This window comes from Sceloporus occidentalis, unplaced genomic scaffold, assembly GCF_023333645.1.
Source record: "Sceloporus occidentalis isolate IW3139 unplaced genomic scaffold, rSceOcc1.0.p SCAF_8, whole genome shotgun sequence".
Classification (NCBI taxonomy): Eukaryota; Metazoa; Chordata; class Lepidosauria; order Squamata; family Phrynosomatidae; genus Sceloporus; species Sceloporus occidentalis.
The window spans coordinates 13052672-13072850 of NW_028316988.1; the positions used below are offsets into that span (position 1 = coordinate 13052672).

At 45.3% G+C, this 20179-nt stretch overlaps 1 protein-coding gene across 9 annotated transcripts in view; it reads right to left on the bottom strand.

Annotated features, from left to right (window-relative positions):
• The window catches only part of SPTAN1 (spectrin alpha, non-erythrocytic 1), a 47085-nt gene that overhangs the window by 1550 nt on the left and 25356 nt on the right, over positions 1-20179 (bottom strand). For 2 of the 9 annotated variants that reach the window (XM_089534755.1, XM_089534753.1), the window contains 32 exons: positions 19653-19712; positions 18045-18243; positions 17532-17636; positions 17232-17255; positions 16907-16942; positions 16710-16757; positions 16233-16324; positions 15761-15905; positions 15486-15667; positions 15254-15353; positions 14601-14798; positions 14240-14386; positions 13030-13133; positions 12700-12862; positions 12128-12142; positions 10571-10702; positions 9713-9850; positions 9292-9396; positions 8876-9084; positions 8654-8774; positions 8394-8515; positions 7865-7997; positions 7472-7570; positions 6985-7144; positions 6525-6601; positions 6008-6217; positions 5346-5642; positions 4978-5090; positions 4482-4499; positions 2462-2524; positions 739-793; positions 166-362 (listed from right to left, as the gene is read on the bottom strand). In XM_089534755.1, the coding sequence (XP_089390881.1) occupies positions 166-362; positions 739-793; positions 2462-2524; positions 4482-4499; positions 4978-5090; positions 5346-5642; positions 6008-6217; positions 6525-6601; positions 6985-7144; positions 7472-7570; positions 7865-7997; positions 8394-8515; positions 8654-8774; positions 8876-9084; positions 9292-9396; positions 9713-9850; positions 10571-10702; positions 12128-12142; positions 12700-12862; positions 13030-13133; positions 14240-14386; positions 14601-14798; positions 15254-15353; positions 15486-15667; positions 15761-15905; positions 16233-16324; positions 16710-16757; positions 16907-16942; positions 17232-17255; positions 17532-17636; positions 18045-18243; positions 19653-19712 (3867 nt within the window). The remainder of the gene's footprint in view (positions 1-165; positions 363-738; positions 794-2461; positions 2525-4481; positions 4500-4977; positions 5091-5345; positions 5643-6007; positions 6218-6524; positions 6602-6984; positions 7145-7471; positions 7571-7864; positions 7998-8393; positions 8516-8653; positions 8775-8875; positions 9085-9291; positions 9397-9712; positions 9851-10570; positions 10703-12127; positions 12143-12699; positions 12863-13029; positions 13134-14239; positions 14387-14600; positions 14799-15253; positions 15354-15485; positions 15668-15760; positions 15906-16232; positions 16325-16709; positions 16758-16906; positions 16943-17231; positions 17256-17531; positions 17637-18044; positions 18244-19652; positions 19713-20179) is intronic. The other 7 variants (XM_089534756.1, XM_089534754.1, XM_089534757.1 and 4 more) reach the window with 7 other exon arrangements.

Below are 20179 nucleotides of genomic sequence, written 5' to 3' on the forward strand. Positions count from 1 at the left end.
GTTCTGCAGCCTGTAAGGCCTGTGACCTGACTCAGCTTTTGGCCTGAAACACTACCAAACAGAAGGCTGTTGATTTTTTTTTTAAGCGGGGAAGGATTTAGAAAAATCTGAGGCTTCTGCTCTGCACTGCCAAATTCCCATCTGAAGTTAGCCAAAAGTCCTTACCTGGCCTGTATTTGCTGTTCAAGATTATGTTGCATTCTCATCCCAAGTTGGTCAAGCTGGTCCCACTGCTGTGCCAGCCCCACAGTGCTGTGCTCAGTGTACTTGTTGTCCAGGATCAGAGCTTCCTCCATGGCTGCTCCAAGGTCCTCTATCTTCTTCAACTGGCTCCTCATTGCCCGGATTTCCTGGTGCTTGCGCTGTTGGGAAGAAGGGAAACATCAGGGAGAGCACACAAGTCAGCTGAGCCTGGCTGAAACAAGATGTAAGTACCCAAGACACTGCCCTCTTATTTTGGAAGACAGCATAAGAAATAGCTGTCTCATCCCCTTCGTCCTGCAGCTGTGATGACTAATAAGTATGAATCGCCCAAGCAAGGAAGTAATGTAGTACATTGAGGAAGCTCAGGTAGAAGATAACTCATGCCAGAGGAAGACAGACTGCCATATGACACTAACTATGTTCAGATGATCCTACCAATGCCCCTTCTGCCTTCATCTTTAAGATCTACACTCATCAAATGAATCCTCCCCGACTGCTCCCAACAAATTTAAGTGGAGGAAGAAATTGACCTACTTTAGTTGCTTCCAGTTGTGACTCCAGGGTTCCTGACTCCTCCACCATACAGGACCTGAACAGAGAGTTAGAATGAGGGAAGGATCTCAACCACCAGAAGCAAAACCAGATGGGGCTCGAAATTAACATGATTATTTGTCAGTGCAATGCTGTCTATTTTCCATCAGAGACAGGAGAAGGGAGCAAAATTTCCCCTGCCCTCTAAGATAAAGGATTGCCAGTTCAACCACTTATGTCCCTAGACTCGACATCTGCCTGGTTTCATGCAAAACTTAGTAATTATTTTATTATAAATTAAGGCATTCGTAATACCCCACGCCCCCGTCATATTTATCCCTGGGTTGTTTACACTGGCAGCTAGTGAAAGCAATTTTGTCACTGGATTATATACTGGACAAAGCACTGTTTGCTAATGTTAACCTATAAAGTCAATCCTGAAGCTACAGAAGACAAGACACAGCCAACTCAGGATGCAAAAGACTTTCCCTAAAATCAGCCCAAACCTTTCCTGGTTTTGTTTTTGGCCAGTTTTTGAGTGGAAAGCCTTGGACAATTCAACCCAGTGGGCTGCATCAGGAACGTTAATTTCAAGCCCCATTCTGCAAGCCATTAAAGAAAAAAAAGGAAAAGAAAAGAAAACCAAAACACTTCATGCCAAATCCAAAGCGCTCACTTCTCAATGGACTGAGTGAGACCCCCCAATGCAGCCTCACCCGCCCACCTGTGCCCCGACACACACAAACCACAAGTGATTTGCTAGAGATGAGCTTGGTTTGCTAATGAGCGACAGGAGCTCTAGCAAGGCTTCGCACAGAGAATGCACGTGGGAAACCTTCACAAAACTACTGGCTCAGTTTCAACACCACCAAAGGAGTCATGCGGATGATCCAAGGCCTCAGGATACAAGGGCATCTGGTCAGAGATCACCTCGAAGGGGGGATCCTAGACAGGCCCAAGCCCCCTCTGGTACGTCATCACAGCAAAGGGTTTGTGAGGCTCAGACATAATTTAAAGGATCAGTCATAAGGTTGGGTGTTGTTTTACAAGATTAACCAATATGTGGCTTGTTTGGCACTCAGCGAAGAACAAAACAAAAGTTGGGGGAGACTTTGGAAGCCCAGATGAAATCCAGACAAAAGTCACTAAATTTCCTCCCAAGTCATAGTAAGGCAGCAGTTTTAAAGGAACTTTGTCTTTAGAGCCTCTGTCCTGAAAACATTATGGTGCAAGATCACAATGGACAATTCTGTGTACAAACAGCAAGTTTTGGCTACTGTGCAGGTGAGTTGCACTTCCTTGGTGCCCCCGTGAGAAGAAGTCAGCCTCCTCTCTCTCCACTACCCAAGCCACCCCAATTGCATCCTGCGCCTCCAAACCACCAGGGAGAGGCAGCCTCCCAAACTAGCTTTGGCAAGAGAAAAAGAAATACACCAGATTTTGTGGGCGAGTCTCACTCCCAGAGGGTTAAGGCTCACAGTCAGTGCGGGTTTAAGAGATCAAAAAAGCAGGGGCCCAGGATACTTTGGGCCAGGAAACAGTTATGCTAACTGAAGGAAGGAAAAGAAAAAAAACAATTCCCCTCCCAGCCCAAAGCATCTCACAGCAGTGACAGTTAGTCAAAAGGAAAGCGAGCCTTTGGAATTAGAGAGTGCGCAATTGTTTTTTTTTTTTTATATATAAAAAAACAAAAACACAGTGAGAGAAGAAAAATAAGAAGAAAAACCTTCCAGACAGATCATCCCCAACTTCATACTGATAGACACGAATGACACGACGGTATGCTATGCTATTCAAAGAAAAGAAACCAAGTGAAATTCCAAATGGGGAAAAAAGGAGAGCACGCACACATGCACACACTCAACACACGCGCACAAATGGAGTGCAACTCCCAACCAGCGCCAGCCTCCAGACAGCAGCAGGTTTGCACACAAGAAGAGGATGGAGCGGCAGCCTCTGTGGCAAGGGCAGCAGCGACAGCGCCATTGCCTATCTTGTCTGCAACTAGATACACAACACAGACAAGTAGCTGCAGCAGCCCTGCAAGGCAGATGGGGTGCTGGGCGGCAACTCTTTCAAGACTGCATGCCTGGGACTGAACACAGCCAAGCTGCCTTATGGCAAGAGTCAGATCCCTGCTCTCCCTCCATTTGGGATCTCTGAACTTCACTCCATCAGAGTATATGGGGCAGAAGTTAGGTGTCCAGTTGGGAAAGGCAATTTTAGAGCGCTTTGTTCATGCATTCCACCAAGGTCATGGGAGGCTTACATTCATCTGCCTGATGCTTTTAAACTGGGGGGAAATCCACCATTAGCACCACCTAGTGCACTCACCATGAAAAGTGAATTCCAAATGGATCACCATCACAGAGGCAGCAAGAGGTCAGCAACTGAATTTAGGACTATTTATCTATCTACTACACCTTGGCCTATTCTGGATGAACACTGGTACTCCTGGATCTCGGCTGGTTTCCCATGTCAGTTCCTTGGAGAGCCATGAACTGAGATGGGTGCTTTCTGCAAATGTGTGCTCTAATCTCAAACTAAGTTCCCTCCCTCCCCAGTGGTTAGGCAACAGTTTTGTCAGCTTCTTATAAAAAATGAAGTACCATTCCTCCCAGTGTCAATGGTGGCCCAGTTCAGTCAGAAGAACTGATCAGTGTCTTGGCTTTGGAGGTTCTGCCTCCTCAGGCTCTTGAGCTCTCTTTCAATACTTCCCTACCCGCTACAAGCCGTAGTGGGGTCCAAATCAGAAGAGGGACTTTGACTTGCCTTTCCAGTTCTGTGGAGACAGGCTATATTTTGGGCCTACTAAGAATCAAAAAAGGAAACTGGAGTATGTGAGCTCAAAACTGTCCAGATGGCTTCTGGACTACCGAAAGGGGAAGCTGGCCAATAGAGCAGGACGTCTCCCTCTCCCAGACCAGGTTTAAAAAAGCAAGGAACTTTTGCATTCAAAGCCAGAGAGCTTAAACTTCTTTTCCCACCAAGTGGCAAAGAAGAGAAACTGTAAGTTCACGGTGGCAGAGATCCCCCTCCCCATTTGTCAACACAGATACACCATTCACATTGCACAGGTCAGCATAATTGGCACACAATAGTCAGAAACAAGGCAAACATTGCTAACTTGCAGAATCTAAAAAGGGAACAGGACTTGGTATTTGCAGAACATTCATTACCCCAAAGGGTGACAACAGTCCCTTGGTTTTCCTACGCAAAAAATTCATTTTCAGACAGCATCTGAGTGAGTGTTATATCAGAAAGATGGACTGGGGTGGATGGCCTCAGTCTATTAGCAACTTCCTGACTCTGAGGCCTTCAAAGTGGGAATGATGGGAGCTACCGACCAACCCATCTGAAGGACCCAGCATGGGGAAGGCTGAACTACAGAAAGCAAGGTAGAAGCTTTGTCTGCTAAGCTCTATTGATTTATTTCACTCAATGTGCTATTACAGGTCTCCAGGGCTGAAGAAGGAGCAAGTCAACAGCACAAAACTTTGTCTTTTGGTGGGGGACATAGGCAAGTTTCCCTCTGTGAGAAAATTGGCTTTGTTTCTCTTTCCCTGCCCCATGTTCTATTTCCTGTGTGTAACAGGAGATGGAACGATAACCTCATGCAGGACCCCAGCGCAGAAGCCCAAAGCAGACGGCTTCTGCTACAACACTTCTTTCAAGCAAAGTAATGGCAGCAAGAAGCAGACAATAGAAAAAGAGAAGTTTCTGTAAACGTGTAATATTGTACTAACCCATCAAGCAGGTAGGTCCTGAAGTACGGGATGGTCCAAATGCCAGGCCACAGGAGAAAACGGTGGGTTGGACAAGGAGAGGAAGGAGAGGGAGAAGGAAAAAACAAAAGGGATATTCTGTCAGCAAAGGCAGGTCCTGTTTGACATTTATGCATTTCAGAATGTCTCTGAACAGAGCTTTATTCTGCAACCCTCCCACCCCAGCCACCACTTTAGTGTCCCAACTTCCATCAACCCCTAAACTTCAAAAAAAAATTGAACTTGTAAGAGGACATGCTTTCTCCAGAACAGTCCTGTCTGAGTGTAGCCTAGATTCAGGAAATTCTGGAAATGAAGAAATCTAAGCATCAAACACCCCCCCCCCCAAAAAAAAAAAAAACCTTTCTCAAGCAAAAGTATCAAATATTTCTCTTTCTGAAGGCTCTGGAAGAAAGTGACAGTGCCATTCTCCAAGAATCAAAGACAGAGAACAAAACTAAAGGAGAAATGGCAGCACCTGGTCTCTTGAATCCACTGGTGGAAAGCGTTCGCATGCTGAGCAAACTCCTGGCGTAGTTTGTCGTTCTCCTCTTGTCTGCGCTGCTCTTTCTGCAGTTCTAACTCACGCTCCTAACAAGAAGGGGAAGAAAAGGAATCATTTTGCAAGCTAAGAGTGGGAGGAAATCATTCCCAAGAACTTGTATGACAGAGCATAGCAAAATAACCTCATGGGTGGAACTATGCCACATCACTCAACCTGTCTCTGGCGGCACTTTTTAGCTGCTAGAGCACCACCATTCCAATCTCACATGTGATGGAGCTCCTTGAATAAAGAAGAATCAAAGAACCAGAAAACAGTAAGAAAGACTATGAGACACAAGTTACCTTGATTATTTTCTGCAGATTCCGCCAGGTCTCCTCAAGAGCCTCCATTGTGAACCAGGTGTACGGGTTGGAGGCGACCCGGAAACTCTTGATCTGGCGGTCCAGCTCAGCAAGTTGGTTGAAATCTGCCTGGGCAGAGCTGAGGGAGGAGCGGAACGCATCGTGAGCCTCGCGCAGGGCTTTGATTTCCTCCAGCGAGTTGCAGCGCACAGGGTCCGTGAGGTCCTCCTCTGCATTCTCAAACCAGCTGTTAAAGGCTGATGCCTTCTTGGCAAAGGTCAGGAACAGATCTTCAACCTGAGGGAGAAGAGGACAGTCCAGTTTTCACTAAGAAACTGAGATGAGCTGCTCAATGCTGGCCTAAGAAACACCGAAAGAAGCCTTGTGTTCATCCCAAGGGCTAAGTCTAAAAGCATTCAGTGTGGATTTTAAAAAAGTCACCACATCTGCCCTCTCCACCCCTGTGAATTCTTGAAGCTTTTAGTGCAGCCCTTCCTCCATTTTTCTCTGCAGACCCTCTCAAAATGGTGACATCTCGACATTTTGAGGGAAATGCAGAGGAAAACACAACGCTAGGAATAGTAAATGGTTCTGCGGCGCTTGTGGAGGTATTCTCACATTTTGGGAGCAAAAACGCCCTGAAAAGTATGCTCAAACGTCACCTTTCGGAAATGCTCCTGGGCCTCCAGGAGTTTCTTCTTCCTGGCTGCGGAATTGGCCAACAGTTGGTTCCAACGCTTCATGAGTGAGGCATGGCGGGCTTCAATGGCTTTGGACTGGATGTGTTTGGCTGCCAGCAGCTGGTCTTTCAGGGCTGTGATATTGGCAATTCCCTCCTGCTGGAAGGCTTGAAGTCCAGCATCAAAGGTTTCCTAAAGCAGAGAAGAAAACAGGTCCAAACTATTTCTTGATTCCACCAGTGATGGAAACAGGAATTGTGCAAGGCTTGTGCTGCTTGAATATTTCTGCATCACCTTTCAAGCCAAGGGGTTTCACACCAACATACAATTTAAAAAGAGTTCTAAGAATAAAATTAAAAGGCTAGCAGCCAGCTCTTCATTCACGGACATTACATGCTGAGTGAAGCAAGAATGTCTTCACAGCTTAAGAAAAGCCAAACAGGAAAGTCGTCCATCTGCTCTTCTGGAAAGAAGTGGAGCTCCCTCCGCATTCACCAACCTGTTTGGTAAGGAGCGTTTGCACAGAAGAGAGATCTCGGCCGTAGTCATCAGTCTTCAGGCTGTTCTCTTTTTCACCTACAGTGAGACAAACACACTGCATGCATCCTATTCTGTCTCTCCTACTTTAAAATAAAAAAAACAAGACGCTACTTTTTGCTACAATTATGAATACAAAAATAATAACAATAGCTAAACTAGGACTGTGAAGTTGGGGATGAGCATTAGAGGAGAGTGTTTTGTTTGTTTTCAGGATGCTGTTCTTTAAGACTCAGCCTTTGTGTTTTCATCTTCCCCACATCAGCCTGAGTGAATGGGTGCCTTTGTAGTTTCCGAACCCATAGCCAATCCATCAAGGAGGAAGGCAAACACACTCTCAGCAAGTGTGTGCCACCCATCTTGCCAGCCTTCTGCTTTCACCTCTGACTGTAGAGGAGCAGCCAAGAGGCCCAAGCTCATACCTATCCAAGACTCTACAACATCTGCTTTCCAGTTGAACTGAAGGAAGGCAGAGTTCTCATCCAGTTTGGCTTTTCTCTGGGCTGCTGCTCTCTCCAGGTCCGACACTTTGCCCCTCAGGCTCTTCATCTTGGCTGTGATGTTTTCTTCATGGTGATTGTTCTGCAGAAGGAAAAAGAACTCTGAAAGCTGCTCCAAACAACTGAGATGCAAACAGGCACTTGAGAAAACAGTTCACCGGCTTGGGCACTGTACAAAACCCAATGCAAGATGTGTTTAAAAATATACAAGTGGGGATAAAAATATGACATAAAATGCCCTTCACAAAAACTTACACTCTTCTGGGGGAGATTGGAAGTTAGGATCATACGCTTCATAGAGCTAGCTGCCACTTAGAAGAAGAACCTTGCAAATGGTCTTGTCACAAACACTCTTAGACGGCTAATGATTTGTGGTATCCTGTCAAAAGCAGACCTCTGTTTTGCTCACCTTCTTAATGAGATCCTCGCCATTAGTGCAGACATCGTTCACCCGGTCCTTATGCACAGTGAAATCTGTCTCAAAGGCTTCATGCTTCTTCAGCAGGCCCTGCAAGGGAGGCCAGGTCACAAGAGCTGGGACAGAAAGGAGGCCCAGGGGAGCGTGCCAAGGGGCAGGACTTCAACCCATTTCCTACACTGGAGAACCAGGGCTGGACTTAAGACACCAATTTAAATCTCTACTCAGGAACATGGGGAGAGCTACCTTATAGGCTTATTGTGAGGAAATAATGATTTACTGAGTGTGTATAGAGAATGACTAATGCCACCTTAAGCTTTCTGGAAAAAGCTGTCATTCATTCAGAAACTGTAATAGCTGGTTAACCTATCATATCCTACTCACCTGAATAGCAGCAAGCGTGTCTCCATAGTCCTCACTGGCGACCAGTGTCATCTTCTCATTGATCCAGGCTTCCTCCTCTTCCACATTAGCCACAAACTGTTGGTACTCTAAAGATTCCTCCAGCCGCTGGCCACTGTAATGTAAGCATACAAGAAAAACCAAGTGCTGGTCTTTATGTTTTCATCCTACATATCTGGGCCTAAGAAAGAGTTCTGTTATTGCAGAAAAACTTCCTTCTGGCACCTCAGTAGAGTCTTTACAGAGGTCAAAATTACATGCCATCCCCAACATATTGCTGAATCCTAGCAGCCTCTAGCCAGCACAGCCAAAGTAATGAGTGCTGGGAGCTGCAGCCCAAAAACATCTGGGGGGAGGGGTCTCATGAACCCCACCCTAACCTATATGGACCTCAGAAAGATTTCATCTACTTTGCTCTAAATTCTCTTTATCGAGTTACTCTGCTTCTAGATCCAGAGGGGCAAAGTTAATGCAAGAGTGCCTGACCACTTCAGAACAGGCTCTTACTTACCGGGCAGCAGCCAACTTCTTTAGCTCTTGCCAATGCTCCACAAACTGAGCCAACCTCTGCTGTATTTCTTCTTTCCCAATGGTGTTGTCATCTGACAACTTCTTTCCAGTATCCAGCACACCCTGCCAAACAGACAAATCCAACTCTGCTGCTGAGTGACCAGCTATATATGGCCCATTCCCATAGCATCTCCCCATATATTTTAATAATTTATGTGGAGCTTTTTTAAAAATCATACCATTTATAAGCTATTCCCCTACCTGGATGGCAGGTTCATGTGCTGCCAATTCTGCTTCCAGACGCTTGTGTTTCTTCCTCAGGTTCTGCACCCCCGTGAGGTCTCTGCCATAATCCTCTGAGCTAACCAGAAGTTTCTTCTCTCTGAACATCAGAAGGGAGGAAAAACATCAAAGCACTTATAAAGATATGAAACACCACAACAATGGCTAAAGCTAAGGACTGTAAGCCTTTGGGCTACACACTTGATCCAGGACTCCTCATCATCCATGTCCCGGAAGAACTGATGCAAGCGATGAGACTCATTCAGCTTGGCGCGGCGAGCAGCTGCCATGTTCTTGATCCTCTGGAAACGCCCATTGATGGTGTCACGCTTGTCTTTGACTTGGGAGGTGTCAAAAGCACTGCTGGTCATCAGGCTGTCGGCTTGACTGTTGAGATCTTTTAAGCGATCCTACAAATATTCAAGAAGGAAAGATCGGGCCCCGTGAACTCCCCAGAGGAGGCCCTTGGTTCAGGTTTCAAGGTATACTAGATTTGGGCCCTCAGGAAGATGCAGCATCAAACCACAGTTAGCAAAGGCGAGTAGCCTGCTGGTTGGCAAAGGTTCAGAATCTCAAACCAACGTGCAGCGCATTTATGTGAACACAGAGATGTTTACCTCATGGGCAGAGATGTCAGCTTCTAGCAGCTGGTGCTTTTTCAGGAGATTGTTCACAGATGCCAAATCCTTCCCATAATCTTCAGATGCAAGCAAGGCTTCCACCTACAGGAGCGGGAGTAAAAAAATCATATTCTTATATATGGAAGGATTGCAACTGTCATGCTTGTAACTGATGGGTGTCCCTGTTCTTTCCTTTCTTTGCCAAATGGTTGAAACTTGAGAGTTCAAGCTGTCCCCAGTTCAACAATACAAATACAACAATACATTCACTTAGTCCCTGAAACATTTTTCAAAACACCTCTACAATGTGCAAAATAAAAATTAACAAATGACCTGTGATTCTTCATTCCCCGTTACGTTCTACGTGCCAATTAAGAGCAGCTGATATTAGTGAAACATTGTTAGGAAACTGAGCTACCTCTGACAGCCAGAAGTCAAAGTCTTTGATGCCAGTGTTGAAATTCTGCTGTTTGTTCGCCTCCTTCAGCTTTTGACTCTTCTCTGCTGATTTCTGTACCAGGAACTGCCACTGGTCTGCCAGAGCAGCCAAGCGAGCCTGAGACAAGAAAAAGGAAGACATTCAGACTTATCAAAACAAGATTGGTCAGCAAGTAAAGGTTCCACTGACGTTGCCCAAAATAATCAGGCAGGCCATGTTGGTCAACATTTTCACAGGCGTGGGGAACCTGTGGCCCCAGGGCCCAACCAAGCCCTCCTTGGGTCTCCATCTTTGTTTCTGGGGTCCTACAAAGAGCCAGCCTCTTTCCCCATAACATGACCACTTTGTGGTTTTTCAACTTTTCTGTAGGTTATATCACATCCCAAAAGGATGAAATGCATCTCCCATACTTGTTTCTAAGAACAAAAGCTTTAACTTAAAATATGCTGGTATCTTTGTATGCATTCCTTTTACCTTTCTGCTTCCTTGCTGTTCATTTAAAAATATTTTTCTCGGGTTTGAGAGATGAGTAATCCACACATGATGGTAAAGCATTCAGTGTGGCATTTCGTACCATTTTCCAAGGCAGAGCTGCTGGTTCTAGACCTGCCCCAAACAGCCCACAAACAGCAAGTCTGCTCCATGAATCCAATTGAGCTGGATCACAGAAAGAAAAGCAGAGAAGCCTTTTCATATGACAGACTGCTGAGTACAACAGTCTATAGGATGAGACGTTCCTAAAGTGATTCTCACCATCCAGTGTAATACAGGTATGCTGAATGCTGCTACGGCTGAATGAATTCAATGTGTCAAAATACCTACAAAGTCAACACCCACCTTCACAGCATCTTCACTCCCAGCACAGGCACCTCGCTCAATGAGGGAATTTCCCACATCAATGACTCCACGGATCCGGTCTGCATTAGCGTGAAGTTCGGCTTCAAAGGCCTGGTGCTTCTGATGCTTGCTCTGAAGACAGCAGAAAAGTAACCCATAACCAAGTGGCCAGTGGCCCCTAAATTATTCTCAGTGGCAGGGATGTGTGAAATATTTGTCAGAAATAAACTAAAAGATGGCAAATTTGAGGCTGCGTCTAGATGGAACATTACTGCTGACTGCCCTCAATGTGGCAGGATCAAATTCTGGGGTACAGTCATGTTTTCCATGTGTTCCCACATATTTTATAAGAAGCAGGAACAAATCTACTTTCAGGGGATGTTGGCTGTTTCTAAGGCCAAAGAGAAAATGGACAGCAAGAGGAAAAGAACCTGTTTCAAACTTGGAAGAATTAGAGCTCATTATATATTGGAACTGTCTGCATCTTGCTGCCAACAAAGCATGTGTTTTGCCACTGAGATGAGTCCTACAACTTTTCTGTTGGACACAGACTAAGTAATGAAGCAGACACAGGAGTTCTAGAAAATTCATAAACAAACCCCTCCCCGCCCCAAGAACAAAAGGAGCACAACAAAGGGAGGGCGCTGATGTGGACACAGAACGTGTGTATGCCAAATGCCAAGCTTTAATGAAAGGACACAAATCACAGGACAGTGCTCTAATTGTGCCAAGTGAAAATGCCAGCAAGGTCTGAAACCTCAGCGAAAGTGCTGCAGGGCTGAGTACCAACAAAAAAACACAGAAAACTTACTGTAATAATAATGGCTAGCAAACAGCGACTGCTGTTGGCCACAGTTGCCCATCGCAAAAGGCAAGGCGAAGTCTAGACTAAATCTGGGTAGGTGAAGTCAGACAGATTTGTTATTACCCTTTTAATGCTGCCCTGCCTGCTTGTGGGAAGGAACAATGGGTATAGGTACCCATGGCTCTGCCACTTCATGAGTAGCTGCCAATTTCTTCTCAACTCATTATTACATTAACCTGGGAACAACACTAGCCAGCCAGGTTTCTGCTGCAAAGAGAATTCCCCTGAGTTATTGAGAACTGCTTGCCTATACTGGGAGTAGAGAGCTCCCTGAGCTACAGAGACTTGAACAAGAGAGTGGGAGAAAACAAAAATTAACCTAGTTCTGTTTCAGGTACCCCCCTCAAGGGCTAGCAATTCACTAGCCAATTAAACAAACCATGCGGAAGACTGCTGCAAGACAATCAGGTTAATAGAGAATGTTGATGAGGTATTACAAAAAAAGCAAGAGCCAAAAATATATATTTTTAAAACTGCACACACACATACACAAACACACCTGAACAAAGGCTACACCCAGATGGTAAGTCAGTAGTACAAAAAAGTTGCTGAGCGATAAAAATGAAAGACTGATTGAATGAACAAATGGTGAGTGGAGATGAAAACATACTTAAAACATAACCTTCTGCCCACATGTAATGTACGCAGAGGGACAAACATATACGAAGCCAAACCAGACTATTCAAACTTACCAGGAGTTTGGAAAGCTACAAAACAGATTGAGAGAGAAGAATAGATCAGTGCATTTTATACTGATCCAAATAATCAAATAAATCCACACCCAGGGCCCAGCGCTGGACATAAGGCCCACTGCCTGTAGGATCCGACGGTGTTATCAGCTCTCTGGTTCCAGCAGGGGAAACTATTGCAGTCTATGCAGGCATTCTAGCCTTTACCAAAATGTCACTCTCCAGATGTGCTGGATTGGAGTCTCACATCACCCATCACCATAGCCAGTGACAGCTGTGAATGAGTGATGGCCTAACACATTTGGTGGGCACAGGCACAAGAGAAACAACTGAGCAATGCATCACCTCATCTGGTCTAACATTAAATTTTGATTCTCCCACTTCAGAACTCAGGAGAAAAAAAACACATCTGTTTTGACAGCAGTCTTGCCTTCTTAGAATTCTCTAAGCAGAGACCAACTGCAGGCATGCCCCACTTTCTGCTTCAAAGCAGTCTCTCTGTGCCCCTCTTGTCATGAGCAACAAAGCAAGGTTGCACCTATATGAACCTTCCTCTGCTCATTTGTTAATCTCACCTGGATGTTTGTGGGATCTTTGTAAGATTCATCACTTGCAGTCTGAAGCTTTTCGCTGATCCACGCTTCTATTTCGTCCACGTCTCGGCTGAACTGCTGGAGGGTCTGAGATTCACCAAGCTTAGACCTCTTCTCAATCATCTGAGCTTTCAGCCGACGCCACCTAGAAGGAAGCAAAACCCACACTTAGAAGAGGGGAATCATAGATATAAGTGATGAAAGACAGATGGAAAGATCTTAAGATAAAGAACATGTAGCATGAGCAGTGAGGATCTGCCCTTCAAACATGTAGCTTAACATCCTTCTCAGAAGCTAAACCTGTCCGCTCACCTGTCCAGAACTTCATTTCGTCTGCTGGCAATGATCCCTTTCGCATAGTGGTCGCCAGAAATCAGCTGGTCAGCAAATGACTGGAGGGCTGCTATTTTTTCCTCCTATACAAAAGGGAGAGACATGAATTGGAAAACCCAATTGCTTTGGGGGAAAAGAAACACATGCCAAACAGGTTATGATGACAAGAACAGGAATTATTCTAAAACCACTTTCCAATGAAGGAATCAGCAGTTTCTCTGGCTAAGGGAAGAAAACTGCTCAACACAGCACTTGGTCTAGAATCCATATACATGACCATGTTGCTTTGGAAAGCTACGAGTCATGATATTGCTAACCCAAGACGGAGAGTACAGCAGCACTCATGGACTGCTTCTGATAAGCAACAGGTTGGACATAATGGTAGAACAGGCCAACTGCTGGTCTGAACCAGCATGGTTCTTATGTTAGCTACTCTTACAGAGTAGGATTTCTGCAATGGACTCTACATGGGACAGCCCTTGTACCTAACCCGGAAGCTTCAACTGGTGCAGAACATGGCTGCAAGGCTGGTCACTGGCACGTCCAGGGCCAGCCATATAACACCGGTTCTAAAAAACCTCCATTGGCTGCCCATTTGCTTCCGGGCGCAATACAAGGTGCTGGTAATGACCTATAAAGTCCTAAATGGCTTGGGCCCAGGTTACCTGAAGGACCGCCTCTCCCCATACATTCCGCCTCGCACCCTCAGAACATCTGGGCAGCAACTCCTTAGGGTTCCCGGGGCGAGGCTATCCTCCACTTCTAGGAGGTCTTTTTCCACCGCCGCCCCGGCCCTTTGGAACACGCTGCCCTCAGAGCTCCGCTCAGCCACCTCCCTGGCCCAGTTCAAGCGGGAGTTGAAGACCCACCTGTTTGGCATCGCATTCCCCGACTAGCCCTTATAAGCCCCCCCGCCATACGACCGCACAGACAATGGGTATCTAACCTAGGGGCATTTGTTATTTGTTATTTGTTATTGTTTTTATTTGTGTTTATTGTATTTTAACTTTACATATTTGATATTTATGTATCCATGTATTTTTATCTCTTGTTAACCGCCCTGATCTTTGGAAGGGCGGTATATAAATAAACCATTTATTATTATTATTATTACAGAGCTTCCCCATTATAAGACAAGAACGGCGGAATCAGAACTGTTTCATTCGCTAACTGAAATCACTCTCCTCACCTGAACGTTGATGGCCTTGTCAAAGTCCTCGTGTTTCTTGATGAGGGCCTCCACACTGTCCAAGGAATCTCCTTTATCCTCAGTGTTTAGGAAAGCCTCACGGGCAGCCATCCAGTTCTCGGCCTGCTCACAGTCCCTGTGGAACAGCTGAACAGAAAACAAGCCAAGAACATAAGGGGGGAACTGACCAAGCAACTGTGCTTAAAATTACCCTTCAGAAGGAGCTAAGTGAGCCTCAAAGTATGTCCACCACTCCCTGATGCAGCCAGTTCTGCTAAGGTGGAAAAAAGAGGACAGCAAAGGCCTCAGGAAAGCTTCCTCAAAAGGAAGGAATGCAACTGAAGCCAATAAATACACATACCTGTAATTCCAGACACTGGTCCAACTTCACTCGACGCTGGGCCCAGGCATTTTCCAGGTCAGTCCGCTCACGTTCGAGGATCCCCAATTTCTCCTTGATTTCTGGACTAGCGTAGTGACCATGTGCCAAGAGCTGCTGCCCAAACTGTTCAAATGCTTGGAAGGTGCCAGTCCTGGCATCTATTTCAGTGCGGTGTTCCTATAATAAAGTGGAAAGTGACCCATTTTATTAAGCATTTTATTAAGGTTACAACAACAGTAGCCACAAATGTGACTTTAATTACACATGCTCACTCCCTTTATCAGATTCCTGGCACTCCAAAATTTTGTATTTGTGTCATTCTGGTTGTGCAACAGATGCATTTATGCCATCACACTGGCTTACTTGGTAGGCCAGAAAAGATTTTTGGAGCTAATCTGGGAGAAGTCAAGACTGCTACACTAGTCCCACTGAGATCTGAGTTTGTCTCCATTCAGCCATGGATTCTATTGGGTCACTGTGGGCCATTCAATACCGGCCAACCCTACCCCACAGGGATGCTGTGAGGATAAAATGCACATAGACACCATCTCTGGCAAATGATAGCACCACCCCAGTGCCAGGAAACGTGGCTGTTTAAGAATCAGGACCTGTCTGCAATACTGTTTACATACCTGGTGTCTCTCCAATAAAGCCTCTGCCCCAGTCACATCCTTGGCCAGTTCGTCTGAGGATACCAGTCCACGGATGCCATTGATCCAAGACATCAGGTCTCTGCACAGACGCAAACACAAAGCAACATGGGTTTGGAGTCCATGGATTCATGGGGTGACAAAATCTGCATTACATCTCACCCAACCTAAGCCCACTCAAACCTTTTAAAAGAAGAAAGAGAAGAAAATCTACCTGAAATCACTAAGGAAACGCTGCAGGTCATGGGAGTCCCCAAGTTTCTCCTTGCGCTCATTGGCGCGCTTCCCCAGACTGTTCCAGGCTTGGTTCAGCTCTGTGCATTTTTCTTGGAGATCTTCAGATGCCTCTGGGTGAGACTGAATCAGGCGCTCAGCAGTCTCTCCGAGAGAGTTCACCTGTAATGATACAAGAAGAGGACACACCGACTGAGCAAAAGAAATACTTCTGGACTCTCAGTAGAACACATCCTCTCCTCTGGCCAATCTCACCTTGTCACCAAGAGCTGCCAAGTCTCTCTCATAGCCCTCATGCTTGCGCTGCAGGGCCTGAACGCTGGCCAGGTCATGCCCATAGTTATCTGTATTGAGGGCCTGGTTTTTCTCCTCAATCCACTCCTTTGTTTCATCCGCGTCTCTGCAAAGCAGATTACAGACATGTCAGCACACCAGGGCATCGCAAAAGTTGGAGGCAAAGCTGCCTCCACTGTTATGCCACAGAAGGGGCTGCAGGAAGGGTTCAAATTCCCATTCAGCCAGGCAAACCCACTGGGTGACCATAAGTAAGTCACTCAGGATTAAGAAGAGTGTGTTGAGCATATGCTCTTTGAACAAAGATCACAAAGAAAACCCCATGATAGTGTCACCATAAGTCAGAAATGAAGTGAAAGCACACAACAACAAAGACAAAAAAAGAGGACTGTCAGAACACCCGGCAACTTGAAGAAGTAGTAGTTATGCTAACCTGTGAAATCTTTGAACCTCATGGGCACTTCCTAAAAGCTGGCTCCTTTCTTCTGCCAACTGCTGCAGTGATCGCCAGCGCTCATTCAGTTCCTGGAGGACAGAAGGAGAAAGAAAAAAGTATTAAGCCCCAAGCTGACCACCAATTTATCCTTAAGACTCTAATTAGGTTACAGTATCCTGGAGGTAAGCAGTAATACCATGGGCTAAAGTTACTCTGTCTTCCACCAGCTATATGAAAAAAAGCCAGCCCTGAAACAGAAAACACTCTGCAATATATACTAGAGGAAGAAAAGATTTTGAATGGTTAGGAAAGGATATGCATCCACTAGTAAGCCTGAAACAGCATTACAAGTTTCTGTGCTGGCAGAGGGGACAGTGGCCACAGTCCAACACATCTGGAGGGAACTAGATTAGGGAAGACTATCAGCGTCCCTGGCAATTTCTAGTAACAGAGGGCAATACATCCTGGACTTACCTTGATGGAGTTAAATGTTGCCACGGTGTGCACCATCAATCGGGCAGACTGGACAAAAAGGAGAATTAAAAGCAACCATTAAACAAATGCACATCCTAACAGCCAAACTCGCATCATGCCAGCCTGACAAAAAGATGAGCGATCCTCCAGTTCAAGGACTCAAACCAAACCAGTGTAATTTGTCAGGCGGTTCCTACCTTCCAAGGAGATGCTGTCTTCGAATCAGTTTCATCCTGTTTAAAAGAATTCACAAGAAAATCTAAAGTTGAACCACACACCAGATTAAGATTCCCAAGTGCTCATCTGGAGAGCAACTGCCCAGAACGAAGATTAATTCTTTAATAATATGTTGCATGTTCTTCCTCAAATAACAGACTGAGAAACTGCAATATTATGCACAAATTACATCCCAGTGATCTCAGTAGGATTTAACTTTTGAGTAAACATGCATGGAATTGGGCTATACATGTTTGATGTAATATTTAGGGGTACATAATACTGTATACTGTAGAAAGGACTTACCCGTGGCATGGCTCCATACACTTCCTGCAAAAGAGAATGGTGGCATTTATTTCTATGTAAGTGAATCAAGACTTTTTGAGAAGGGGAAAAGGCAAGCAAAACTGACCTGTGCCTTTTCACATCTCAAGAACATCCCCAAAGCAATAAAGGGAACCAACAGAAAGAGTCACAACTAGCGATCTCCTGATACCTTATCAAAATTTTATTTCTTGCTGAGCAGCTACATAGCATTACTTCATTGAACTGCTCTTTCAAGTTATTACTTGGGAAAGAGAAGAGAAGATGAAAACAGGAACCAACCTGCTGCTGGACTGCCTGCACTTCTTCGGCCATGAGGCCTTCAGATTCCAGGTCATTGGCCACCTTGTTTATATCCTTCAGACGGGACTCGTTGGCTTTCAGATCCTGCATGGAGCAGCAAAACCGTACATGTGAAAATAGAGCTGGCAAGAAACACTAATTTTCATCCCACTTTTTGATTGGAGTCCTCAAAGCAGTTTACAGCATTTATAAAAAGACAGCCATGCAGTGAAAAGCCTCAGCAAAGCACAAAAGGCGAAAAAAGGCAATTGGTTTCTGCTTTGATGAGGCTTTTATTTCACACACTTGGAAAAGGTTTGAGACAGTTTCTAAAAAGAAAACTGGATGAACCCTCTCTGTTATATTATATAACTCTCTTAAATTAACTAGCAGTTAAGGTACAAAGACTGGGTGGTTACTATCAGTAACTGAGCAGCATTTCAACTTCTTCATTTTAAGATCCTCCTCACTAGCATTCTGCTGCTTCCTAAGCCTCCCATTGCTACAACTCACTTTCTGGAAATCGTCAAATTTCTTCTGGAGCACCTCCACCTGCTCCAAGTCGGCCCCAACCTCTTCGTTGGTGAGCGCTGCCTCCTTCTCATTGATCCACTGCTGGAGCTCATTGGCCTCACGGAAAAGCATGAACTTCTTGCAGCTTTTCTCCAGCATGGCTTTGCGTTTCTCTCCCAGTTCAAGGATAGAGTGATATCTAGAACATTGGGGGGAAGGGAGCAGGAGTGAGACCTCACTTGAACAGTTGCTCGGTCAAAAACACACGACAGTGATTCAACATGGACCTGTGGCATTGAGAGATGGAGGAGGTATGCCTAAAACAACATGATGCTTTGCACTAGACACCTGCAACCGTAAAAAGCTCCCTCTACCCGATATGGAAGCCAGGACCTTGAAAAGAAACTTCTACACAATGCAGTGTTTACAGAGCTGCCAAGCATTAATAGCAATTCAGAACAGAGGCTGCAGATATGGCATAACAGAACAGCAACACTAGGGAGCCAAAGAAAAGCACAGCATAAACAACGCTGGGAAACTTGCAGCCCAGTTACAGCCCTCCAGGCTAGTACTTTTTAAGCTATCCACTGTGGGGGACCAGCAATTCCCCTTCAACAGACACACAGAGTGTACCAGGGACCAGTAGCAGCTAGCTCAGGAATCAGCACCAGACCATAGGCCATTGCTCTAAATAGCACCGCTCTAGACTAGGGATGTGCATCTGTGGCCCACTGGGTGTTTCTGGCCTACATCTCTTGGCAGCTGTAGTTAGCATAGCCCAATAATAAGGATAACAGGAATTACAGTTCAAAATCCTTTTTAGGAGGCCTGGATTGAAACATGAGAGCACAAATGGTGACCAAGTAGTTCTGCAGATTTGATCTCCACTCCAGAGGAAGGTAAAAGGAGAGAAGATCCATCATGAATATTCCCCCACCAAGCTCTCAAGCAAGGCAACTGCTGCCCCCTTCGCTGTACGCTGAAAACAGAAGCTCCCATGTCGGTGCCTGCTTCTAGTGTAAAGGAGTATCAGCAGCTCATTGTGGCTAGGATTGTGGTTAGGAACTTGATGGCTTTGGGCAGCTTCCTTGGCAGAGTATAACATTCAGCACCAGTAAAGCTTGCTAGCCAGGAAGGACTTGTCGTTTACTTGTTGTTCTTTAAAGGCCAGCAATGCGAAAAGGAAAACCTGGCTTATTAGTGGGAAAGAAAAAAATGTCAATAGTAGCACTTGAGCTACAATTCTGCATAACAAGCCTCAACTTCTTCTTTCATGGCCTCCTTCTGTCCCTTCCCTTCTGAACTTCAAGTGTCCATAGCTAAAAATGTAACATGCGGTATCTTTTTTAAAAATGACAAAAGCAGTACACAACCAATTCAACAACAAAAAAGACAAATAAGTGACTTATAACACTGGTTGAAGAGCACAAGGACCCCAATGTATCAAGCTCAGACTTCTGAAACAAAGACTGTTTTGAAACAAGACCGACCCTCCTATGAATGCCACCCAAGAAGGACATAAAGAGCGACAGAAAAGAGTGGAAGGATGACAAGGTAACTGTTTGGAGACAGCATGGATTTTTTTTACAAAGGACTCGGCCTACTCACAGTTCTTCGACCTGTTTCATACGGAGAGATACACTGCCGACTTCCTTAGTTATAAGAGTCCTGCACAGACAGAGGGAGCACAGCAGAAAAAGCATGCAAATAATTAGTCCGATTAACAAAAATAAATGAAGGCAGAGGCTCCATCCAGGGATCATTGGTGGAGGACAATGGAAGTGGAGAGAACATTTAAAATGGAAAGAGGTGAGGGTGTCACAAAAAAGCAATGGGAAATGGATGTGAGCAAATGATTGGAATGGAAACTGTCAGCAGTACAGTCCAGCTCTCGCTTCAGGGCCACAGTCTCTCTTTCAGTCCTTGGAACCAAATGGGATCCCTGCTCCAAAAGCAGCAGCCTCTTGTCTCCAAGCTAGAGCATCTCAGAGAGGATACGGGATGTGATTTGGACCAACTTCTCCAACTACAAAGAGGATGAAGAGCATTAGGTGGAAAAGTGGTTTTGCCAATTACTCATGGAACATCCTCCCATCTTTTCTTCTTAAAGAAATTAAATCAACAGAAATTGTTTG